Below are 12,205 nucleotides of genomic sequence, written 5' to 3'. Positions count from 1 at the left end.
CTGGTAGCTTCATCGAATGCCAAGTTGACCCTTCTACAGTCTGAAGAAGCTTGATCAAGCTTGGTCTTTGTGGAAGGGTAGAAGCCAAAAAAAACACTTTTTCGGAAGGGGAACAGAGTGAACAGGCTAAGATATGCTTAAACTCACAAAGATTGGAATGAAGATCAGTGGCAAAGGGTATTGGAGTGACAAAACCATCTTTGAAAGTTTTGGGTATAATAATCAACAATATGTTAGAAGAAGAGTTGGAGAAAGATGGAAGAATAAGGTGCTTGCGGCCTTCAGTGAAACATGGTGGAGGGTATGTCCTGGTTTGGATCTGCATTTCTGCCAGTGTTGTTGATGGGATTATGAATGCTGAAAAGTACAGACAGGTTTTAATTCATCATGCTATTCCTTTCTGAAAATGCCTGATTGGGAATGGTTTTTATTTTTCAGCATGATAGCGATCCCAAGCACGCTGCTAATGCAGTGAAATCATATTTTTAGAGAAAAACAGCTGATAAACACTGACAGTCATGGACTGGCCTCCAAAGAGTCCAGACCTGAATATTATAAAGGCAGTATGGGATCACCTGGATAGAGAAATAAATAAAAAACAACCACCTAAATCTAAAGAAGAACTCTGGGAAGTGCTAAAAGAAGCCTGGTATAAAATATGTATATATAAACGTATGTATGTATATATAAATATGTATATCTGTGTATAAATGTGTATTTATGTTTATATACGAATATACATATATATATATATATATATAGTCCATATATGCAAAGTGTAACAGCACCACAGCACAGTCTTACTTCTTAGAGGTGAAAAATTCTTTTATTGAGGTACAACAACCATAAAAAGGCGACGTTTCGGACCTACATGGTCCTTATTCATGCATAGTTAAAATACAACTGAACAAACATTTAAAAAGGGTATCAGAGCCAATCAGGGTTTAGTGTTGTGAACTAATTGGTTTAACTCATACCTGTCCAGGTATTGCAATTTGCTTTACTTAAGTGCCCCCTGGTGGCCCCAAAACATATAACATTTTAAAACAAAAGAATATCTTATAAAAACAAATACAAATCATAGTCCCTATTCAGACCATAAGGGTGTAAAGTATTCAAACGTTTAATCCACCATACTTCTTTTTGTTTTAACTTTAATTCCCTATTGCCCCCTCTTCTATGTATGGGAATATGGTCTATAATTTGGCATATGGGGGGGCTCATTGGAGTCCTTAATTCAGTTTGTTGAGGACATTAATGCCTCCATGGTGGGCATTAGATTTACACTTACATATTCTCATCAAAAAGTTAACTTTCTTGATACTACTGTCTATAAGCAAGGCACAAAACTGAGCACTGATCTTTATACCAAACCAACAGATAGGAATACATTGCTAAGATATGAAAGTTTCCATCCAGAAACAGTGTTCAGATCTATACCCAGGAGCCAGCTATTGCGTATAAAGAGAATAGTTCAAGACCAAGAGATATTGCCAGAAAGATTGAAATCTATGGGCAATAAATTTATCCAAAGAGGATATCCAGAAGAGACAGTAGCTAGGAGTATTGAAGAGGTAGACAAAATACAAAGAAAACAAACTAAAAAACATCCTAAAAACAGCACAGTAAGTAGATCTAACAGATTGGTCTTTTCTATGGAGTATAGTGATCTGAGTAGTGATGTTTTTAGAATAGTAAGAAAATATTGGCACTTACTGTCTAAATATAATCCAGAAGTAGAATCTTTCAAACTACCCCCCATGCCCTCATACAGAAGGGTTAAAAACCTTAGGGATAATATTGTTAGTGCCGATATAGGTACCATCAAACCATCTAATGTTAACTACCTAACTACACCAAATAAGGGATGTTATCCCTGTCTGCACTGCGCCCAATGTAACTCTATAATTAAAGGCAAATACCTGGCACAAAATGATAAAAGAAAACAATACACTATAAATGGATTATATACATGCCAGACCAATTATGTAATCTATTTACTTAAATGCCCATGTGGGCTTTGTTATATTGGCGAGACCACCCAGGCTGCCAGGGATAGGTTCAGCCAACATAACGCCTCTATTAAATCTAAAGATTTGTCATTACCAGTTTCTGCACATTTCACACAAATGGGACACACAGTTAGCCAACTCCGCTTTCAAATTATAGACCATATTCCCATACATAGAAGAGGGGGCAATAGGGAATTAAAGTTAAAACAAAAAGAAGTATGGTGGATTAAACGTTTGAATACTTTACACCCTTATGGTCTGAATAGGGACTATGATTTGTATTTGTTTTTATAAGATATTCTTTTGTTTTAAAATGTTATATGTTTTGGGGCCACCAGGGGGCACTTAAGTAAAGCAAATTGCAATACCTGGACAGGTATGAGTTAAACCAATTAGTTCACAACACTAAACCCTGATTGGCTCTGATACCCTTTTTAAATGTTTGTTCAGTTGTATTTTAACTATGCATGAATAAGGACCATGTAGGTCCGAAACGTCGCCTTTTTATGGTTGTTGTACCTCAATAAAATAATTTTTCACCTCTAAGAAGTAAGACTGTGCTGTGGTGCTGTTACACTTTGCATATATGGACTGTATCTCTTGGAGTGTGCCTGATACTCCACAGTAACGAGCACACAAGCTGGAAGCCAGTATTGAAACTTATGGTGCTGGGCTCTAACTATCTATTATATATATATATATATATATATATATATATATATATATATATATATATATACATTTAAGCACATATATACACATGTACAGGGAGTGCAGAATTATTAGGCAAATGAGTATTTTGACCACATCATTCTCTTTATGCATGTTGTCTTACTCCAAGCTGTATAGGCCCGAAAGCCTACTACCAATTAAGCATATTAGGTGATGTGCATCTCTGTAATGAGAAGGGGTGTGGTCTAATGACATCAACACCCTATATCAGGTGTGCATAATTATTAGGCAACTTCCTTTCCTTTGGCAAAATGGGTCAAAAGAAGGACTTGACAGGCTCAGAAAAGTCAAAAATAGTGAGATATCTTGCAGAGGGATGCAGCACTCTTAAAATTGCAAAGCTTCTGAAGCGGGATCATCGAACAATCAAGCGTTTCATTCAAAATAGTCAACAGGGTCGCAAGAAGCGTGTGGAAAAACCAAGGCGCAAAATAACTGCCCATGAACTGAGAAAAGTCAAGCGTGCAGCTGTCAAGATGCCACTTGCCACCAGTTTGGCCATATTTCAGAGCTGCAACATCACTGGAGTGCCCAAAAGCACAAGGTGTGCAATACTCAGAGACATGCCCCAATATGCAACCACCAAACATGAAATATCTAGAATGTCTGTCTATTTTCTGTATCATATACACATATGGGAAAAATTATTTACCTATGTGTTTAACTTTAACTCTAAGACAATGAGAACCCCCAGTTCTCTCTTTTTGTCCCTAATTTACTTCTGTTTGTAACTATCAAATGTAAAACACTCTGTAAAAACTTTATATTCCCTGTACAATACTGACATATGTCTTTTACCTCTACCTATGTGTTTAATCAAATTGAGGACTCCAAAAAATACTAACTCTTGAACAGACTTTACTCATAATTTAAGTCGATTTCACTTGACACCATGGATGTGACCATATTACACGTATGGTTGTTCCTTTCCGGAGCAATATGTACTTTTAGTATACTAGTTGTTAAACTAAAATTAACAACGGGAAATTTCCAAAAAACTACAAGAGACAATAAGATACCTCCTTAAAAGTTTAAGGGATATAACTCAAATTCCACCTTAACTGGGATCACACACCCCTTTGAACTAACCAATAAGGATGCAGGATAGCCCTATAAAGGAATACCTGCCAGCAATGAGAACACATCTTGAAAAAGCCCCAAGTGAGGGGAGAAACCGGTTGATGACTGTGTCTCATTTCCTACAAGAAGAACTACTGCTAAGCTGAACTCCTTTAAGGCTTGTGAACTTGATACAGCCGCCGAAAGGATCGCTATTGTGTTGAAAAAGCACACAGGACAACTACCAACGCCTGGCTCACTACCCCCAAGGCCTGTGAATTTGAATACAGCCCTCTGAGGGAGCGCACCAGTCTACAAATTGAATATACTGCCAGATGATCTAGTACCTGCACTAAGCACCACAGAATAAGAGTGCCTTGAAGTTACTATCTACCATCATCTAAAGGATTGCTATTACCCCAGAGATCGTTTACATTCTGTTCCTCCCGAAATCAGCTGGACATTTTCAGAAAGGGTGATGTAAGTGAACTACTCTAGGAGTACACACCCACCTCAGGAGGAGGTACAGGACGAACAATATTCAATCTGTGCTCCACAGATTAGCGCAAGGTACCTCACTCGCCCATTAGCTTGATCCAATGCTATTAGTATGATCATCTAGTCACGAGTGTTTTTGTTCACTATAGTGCACTTTCAGGTTAATACTGTTTTAACCCTAGATTATTACTGTTTTAACCCCTGGTTTTTACGCTGGACGTCCAGTTATTAAGTCTGTTTGTATTGCTATTTGTTTTTATTTATACTGTTTGAATATCTCTGCCCTCTTTATACTTATATTTATTTGAGTATAGTTTTCTTCTATCCTCAATCATAGTATATATATATATATATAGATTTGTGGTTAATCTTTCCCCTTTCTGTATGTTTTTTCAAACTAATTTAAAGGGCCCCATTAATAACTTTTTAGTATATATGTACTGATTTTATTAACACTGATTTTATAATCTTGATTGTATTGTAATTTTACACTATTAAATATATTTTCTAAGATATATATTAGGCTATTACCATTTATTGACTTTTATAACGATTATATTTCTGCTAAGGTAGACCCTTTTAGGTTACCCGTATATTGTATTTGTGTACTACCCTGCTTTCAGCGCCAGTATTTCCGCTTACATTATTCTACTATCCTCCTCAGGGTTCTTAGAGAGAGACCCTTCTATACTTGGCATTAGGGTTGATATAAGCGCCAATTCTCACCTATCCTCCGTGCAATACTCAGAGACATGGCCAAGGTAAGAAAGGCTGAAAGACAACCACCACTGAACAAGACACACAAGCTGAAACGTCAAGACTGGGCCAAGAAATATCTCAAGACTGATTTTTCTAAGGTTTTATGGACTGATGAAATGAGAGTGAGTCTTGATGGGCCAGATGGATGGGCCCGTGGCTGGATTGGTAAAGGGCAGAGAGCTCCAGTCCGACTCAGACGCCAGCAAGGTGGAGGTGGAGTACTGGTTTGGGCTGGTATCATCAAAGATGAGCTTGTGGGGCCTTTTCGGGTTGAGGATGGAGTCAAGCTCAACTCCCAGTCCTACTGCCAGTTTCTGGAAGACACCTTCTTCAAGCAGTGGTACAGGAAGAAGTCTGCATCCTTCAAGAAAAACATGATTTTCATGCAGGACAATGCTCCATCACATGCGTCCAAGTACTCCACAGCGTGGCTGGCAAGAAAGGGTATAAGAGAAGAAAATCTAATGACATGGCCTCCTTGTTCACCTGATCTGAACCCCATTGAGAACCTGTGGTCCATCATCAAATGTGAGATTTACAAGGAGGGAAAACAGTACACCTCTCTGAACAGTGTCTGGGAGGCTGTGGTTGCTGCTGCACGCAATGTTGATGGTGAACAGATCAAAACACTGACAGAATCCATGGATGGCAGGCTTTTGAGTGTCCTTGCAAAGAAAGGTGGCTATATTGGTCACTGATTTGTTTTTGTTTTGCTTTTGAATGTCAGAAATGTATATTTGTGAATGTTGAGATGTTATATTGGTTTCACTGGTAAAAATAAATAATTGAAATGGGTATATATTTGTTTTTTGTTAAGTTGCCTAATAATTATGCACAGTAATAGTCACCTGCACACACAGATATCCCCCTAAAATAGCTAAAACTAAAAACAAACTAAAAACTACTTCCAAAACTATTCAGCTTTGATATTAATGAGTTTTTTGGGTTCATTGAGAACATGGTTGTTGTTCAATAATAAAATTAATCCTCAAAAATACAGCTTGCCTAATAATTCTGCACTCCCTGTATACACATATATACATGTGTATTCATCATTTAAGCCCTTTCCAGTCAAATACCTGAAGACAAGAAAAAATATTTTTAATACATTTTTATATTAACTAATGTGGTTTACTGTGTATGTACTGTAAAAGTTTCACAAAGGGGAAAACTTCTCTCTCTCTCTATCTATCTATATGTTTTTCTCTTCTTCCCTTGTCTCTCTTCTCTCTCTTTATCTCTGCTCTCTCTTCTCTCTCTCTCACCATCGGACAGTCTAGTCAAAACTATACTTTCATGATTCCGATAGGGCAAGCGATTTTAAACAACTTTCAAATCTACTTTTATCATCAAATTTGCAATGTTCTCTTAGTATTCTTTGTTAAAAGCTAAACCTAGGTAGGCTCATAAGCTAATTTCTAAGACCTTGAAGGTCGCCTTTTATCTCAAGTTATTTATGAGTCAGCACTGATTGGCTAAAATGCAAGTCTGTCAAAAGAAATGAAATAACAGGGCAGTCTGCAGGTACTTAGATACAAGATAATCACAGAGATAAAAAGTGTATTATTTTAAACATGGTGGTTATGCAAAAGTGGTGTATGACTAATAAAGGGATTATCTATCTTTTTAAATTATTAAAATTCTGGAGTAGACTGTCCCTTTAAAGAGATAGCAATCCTTAAAGAGAGAACAAATTAAAAATGAAACTTTCATGATTCTGAAAAAAACATGCAGTTTTAAACAACTTTCCAGTTTATCTCTATAATTTAATTTGGTTTTGTCTCTTTGTATCCTTGTTGAAAATCATACCTAGGTAAGCTCAGCAATACATTACTGGGAGCTACCTCTTGTAATTGGCTCACCTGGTGTGTTCAGACAGTTTTCATTAGTGCACTGCTGCTCCTTTAACCAAGGATGATGAGAAAATTAAGCACATTTAATAACAGAAATAAATTGAAAACATGTTTAAAATGTTATGCTCTATCTGAATCATTAAATAAAAATGTGGGGCTTCATGTCCCTTTAAATTTAGAGTTCTGAAATTGTTTAAAATACTTAAACTTAAATATGATACTAAACAGATACTTGAGTTCTGTTATTCACTGAGTTGAATGCTTTTTTATTTTGAAAAATATATTTTTGAGATTTATCAAGAGATATACAAAAGAACAAGTTATGTAAATATAAATTGAGGAAAGCTACGTAATTTAATTTTTAAAAATAAAAAATACATCTTAATTTTCTGTTTTTTCTTTTTTGTGCTAAAAGTGTTTGCAATTTGTACTTGCTTTTCCTATTAACATTGTTTTAGAACAAACTCAAACACACAATCCCTTAGCTTGCAGTATTCAAGTAGCTCAATTACCATTAATGCAGTTTACTTCCCTTTGGGTAAAACACTAGCAGATTCTTCTTTACAACATTGATTGTACTTTAAGCTACAAGAAAAAAAGTCTCCCGCATTACATTGTAAAACAGATTACTTACTGATTGGCTGCCAGCCTTTGTTGGTGGTTGGAGGAAAGCCTGTGGATTACAAACATAATAATTAACAATACTATTACAGGTTAATGCATCACCATTATAAATAAATACTGATATACTTTCCTTGCTCAGGTGGAGGGCTACAGATTAATTGGATAACCACTGAGATGGATATATAGAAAACAAACATAAAATCAATAGCAAGTTAGGTATTTAAGTTAAAAACATCTAAATTGTAATAGACAAGAAATTTTAATTATAACAATTTTGGGTAACTTGAAAACCCTTGGTTGAGAACATTTATATATAATATTATAATTAACCTACTGTGAAATATACTGTGAAGGGTATATATATATATATATATATATATATATATATATATATATATATATATATATATATATATATATATATATATATATATATACATATATATATATATACACAGTCGTGCTCATAGGTTTACATACCCGAGCATAATTTATAATTTATTGGCCTTTTTTCATAGAATATGAATGATAACACAAAAACTTTTCTTTGACTTCACAAAGATCCAGACGCTACAGATGCGGAAGCGATGACGTCATCCGGGGAAAACAGAGCACTCCAAACAAGCACAGGCGGCAGGGGTGCAAGCTGCAGGAAAACGGCCGGTGCAGCCGTAAGTAAATGTAACGAAAAAGAGGGTTTGCAGCTGCACTGATAAGGAGAATAGATGAGCGCTAACAAAAATAGTTTAAAATAATTAAACCTTTATTGAGACATATAAAAATAGACAGTACAGGGCACACAAACTCCCTGACTAGTTTCGTGCTCCATTGAGCACTTAATCATAGGGTGCTCAATGGAGCACGAAACTAGTCAGGGAGTTTGTGTGCCCTGTACTGTCTATTTTTATGTCTCAATAAAGGTTTAATTATTTTAAACTTTTTTTGTTAGCCCTCATCTATTCTCCTTATCAGTGCAGCTGCAAACCCTCTTTTTTGTTACAAAAACTTTTCTTTCACTCATGGTTAGTGTTTGGCTGAAGCCATTTATTATCAATCAACTGTGTTTACTCTTTTTGAATCATAATGACAACAGAAACTACCCAAATGACCCTGATCAAAAGTTTACATACCCTGTTTATTTTGGCCTGATAACATGCACACAAGTTGACACATTGGTGCATATTTACAAAGCTCTGAATGAAGCTTGATGCCCTGTGTTTCTGGCAAGCCTGCAGGCTCGCCAGAAACAGCAGTTATAAAGCAGCGGTCACAAAGACTGCTGCTCCATAACCTGTCCTCCTGCTCTGAGCAGGCGGACAGACATCGCCGGAAATCGATTGCCGAGTACGATCGGGTTGATTGACACCCCCTGCTGGCGGCCAATTGGCCGCGAGTCTGCAGGGGGCGGCGTTGCACCAGCAGCTCCCTGGTGCTGGTGCAATGCTGAATACGGTGAGTGTATTGCTCGCCATATTCAGCGAGGTCTGGCAGACCTGATCCACACTGTCGGATCAGGTCCGCCAGACCTTGATAAATAGGAGCCAATGGGGTTTGAATGGATATTAAAGGTAACCATGTCACCTGTGATCTGTTTGCTTGTATTTAGTGTGTGTGTATAAAAGCTCAATGAGTTTCTGGACTCATGACAGACCCTTGCATCTTTCATCCAGTGCTGCACTGACGTTTCTGGATTCGGAGTCATGGGGAAAGCAAAAGAATTGTCAAAGGATCTGCGAGAAAAGGTAGTTGAACTGTATAAAACAGGAAAAGGATATAAAAAGATATCCAAGAAATTGAGAATACAAATCAGCAGTATTCAAACTCTAATCAAGAAGTCAAAAATGAGGGGTTTTACTGCCAGTAAAAATTTTCGGGATGCAAAGACAAACCCACAAATAACTTCAGGTGAAATACAGGAGTCTCTGAAAACATGTGGTGCGGCTGTTTCAAGATGCACAATAAGGAGGCACCTGAAGAAAGATTGGCTGCATGGTTGAGCCGCCAGAAGAAAGCCATTACTACACAAATGCCACAAAGTATGTTGCTTACAATGCGCCAAACAGCACAGAGACCATCCTCAAACCTTCTGGCACAAAGTCATTTGGAGTGATGAGACCAAAATGAAGCTTTTTAATTACAACCATAAACTCTACATTTGGAGAGGAGTCAACAAGGCCTATGATGAAAGGTATACCATTCCTACTGTGAAACACGGAGGTGGATCGCTGATGTTTTGGGGATGTGTGAGCTACAAAGGCACAGGAAATTTGGTCAGAATTGATGGCAAGATGAATGCAGTATGTTATCAAACAGAACCCCTCATTTTCTACTTCTTGGTTAGAGTTTGAACACTGTTGATTTGCATTCTCAATTCCTTGGATATCTTTTTATATCCCTTTCCTGTTTTATATAGTTCAACTACCTTTTCCCGCAGATCCTTTGACAATTATTTTGCTTTCCCCATGACTCAGAATCCAGAAACATCAGTGCAGCACTGGATGAAAGATGCAGAGTCCAGAAACTCATTGACCTTTTATACACACACACACACACACACACACACTAATTACAAGGAAACAGATCACATGTGAGGATGGTTAACTTTAATAGCCATTCAAACCCCTTTGTGTCAACTTGTGTGCATGTTATCAGGCCAAAATCACCAAGGTATGTAAACTTTTGATCAGGGTCATTTGGGTAGTTTCTGTTGTAATTATGATTTAAAAAGAGTAAACACAGTTGATTGATAATAAATGGCTTCAGCCAAACACTAACCATGAGTGAAAGAAAAGTTTTTGTGTTATCATTCATATTCTCTGAAAAATGGCAAAGAAATCCTAAATTCTGCCAGGGTATGTGAACTTATGAGCACAACTGTATTTACTTATTATTATTATTTTTTTCAGACAAAAAAACATTTATCACAAAAAAACAGATTTTTGTTGCATTTTAGTAAAACGAAAATCAGAATGAATGCACCAATGAAAAAAAATAAAGCTGAACAATGCTCATAAGGACATAGATAATGGCATTTTCCAAAATTAGGATTATCTTGGAAAACGCTATTATCTATGTCCTTATGATGCACTCAGCTTGAGAGACATTTTTTATCAATTGTTAACAGTGCTTTTAATTACCTCATATGTATTGAGGTTTCTTAATGTGAGCTCATTACCTATTGATGCTTGTGTGTCTTCAATAAATGAAACCGTGTTGCACTATCTCTCTCTCACTTTGTATTTCATGTAACCTATGACTGCATCTCTGGACAAGAATTGATTCTATTTGAAGACAAGATGTGCCTTGTGTCTGTGACAGACTATCTCTACACTGTGCTGCCCTTACCTCATACAGATTGAGGTAGAAGAGTGTAAGTAGACACCCTAAAGGGACCAGGACCCTTGTTCTCCATTCTCTAAACTTTATGAACTGTTTTGTTGATTACGTTCACCCACCACATATAAATTATTATTCATTGGGACTTTCTCTCTGATGTTTTTTATACATTTTTACTGATTTTTTTATATGTGTGTTTTATGATTTTATCATAAGTGGACCACCCTAATATTTGGGGTTTGTTTACCTATTCTTAGTTTGTCCTCATTCTATATGCAGATTTCTATTAATAAGACTTTATTTACATACTGATTACCCAGATATATAAATATCTTAGGGAATATACAGTCCAGCGCTAATTCTCAATTTTCTCAATTTTAGTGTGTGTGTGTGTGTGTGTGTATATATATATATATATATATATATATATATATATATATAGAGAGAGAGAGAGAGAGAGAGAGAGAGAGAGATTGAGAGAGCATAGAAACATAGATATTGATGGCAGACAAGAGCCATAGGCCCAGCAAGACTGCCCGATATTATCTAAAAGTATAAACTTATCTAGTTCAAAGGATAGGCTTATGCTTGTCCCAGGCATTTTTAAAGTCTCCCACAGTGTTTGTCATTACTACCTCTTGAGGAAGTTTATTCCATAAATCAGTCACTCTTTCTGTAAAGAAGTGCTTCCTCAAATTACACCTGAATCCACTACCCTTTAGTTTAAGATCATGAACCCTTGTTCTTGAATTTTCCATTTTATGTAAAATACCCACAGCCGTAGTTTTACTAAGCCCTTTAATGTACTTGAAATTTGCTATCATATCACCTCTTCCCCTGTAAGCTATACATATTTAGGTCATTGAGCCTATCCTGGTAAGTTTTATTTTTTAGACCATGTACCATTTTGGTAGCCCTCCTCTGCATAAATTCAAGTTTGTTTATATCCTTCTGAAGAAATGGCCTACAGAACTGTACACAATACTCAAGATGAGGCCTAACTAATGATCTATAAAGTGGCATAAGTACTATGTCTGCTGAAAATACCTATACCAATACATCCACTCATTCACTCGCTGCATTACTACATTGTTTACAAAGTTTTAAATCATCTGAAATAATAATTCCCAAGTCCTGTTCCTCATTTGTAACAATCAGTAAAGTGTCATTGAGTCTGTAATTAACATTTGGATTTTTCTTCCCTAAATACATTATTTTACACTTTGCTGTGTTAAACTTTAGATCCCAGTCATTTGTCCAATCCTCCAATTGTTATCTATCACTTCTCATTTTGTCTACCCCCCTGGAACATCCACTCTGTTATAAATTTTT

At 36.4% G+C, this 12,205-nt stretch overlaps 1 protein-coding gene across 9 annotated transcripts in view; it reads right to left on the bottom strand.

Annotated features, from left to right (window-relative positions):
- Positions 1-12,205, bottom strand: part of MLIP (muscular LMNA interacting protein) — an 868,816-nt gene that overhangs the window by 143,070 nt on the left and 713,541 nt on the right. For 7 of the 9 annotated variants that reach the window (XM_053710391.1, XM_053710388.1, XM_053710392.1 and 4 more), the window contains one exon: positions 7,548-7,586. In XM_053710391.1, the coding sequence (XP_053566366.1) occupies positions 7,548-7,586 (39 nt within the window). Of the gene's footprint in view, positions 1-6,922; positions 6,963-7,547; positions 7,587-12,205 lie in introns of all 9 variants that reach the window. The other 2 variants (XR_008402011.1, XR_008402012.1) reach the window with 1 other exon arrangement.

Source organism: Bombina bombina, chromosome 4, assembly GCF_027579735.1.
Source record: "Bombina bombina isolate aBomBom1 chromosome 4, aBomBom1.pri, whole genome shotgun sequence".
Classification (NCBI taxonomy): domain Eukaryota; kingdom Metazoa; phylum Chordata; class Amphibia; order Anura; family Bombinatoridae; genus Bombina; species Bombina bombina.
The sequence above is the reverse complement of the archived record's forward strand: the minus strand, read 5'-3'. Positions and strand labels throughout refer to the sequence as shown.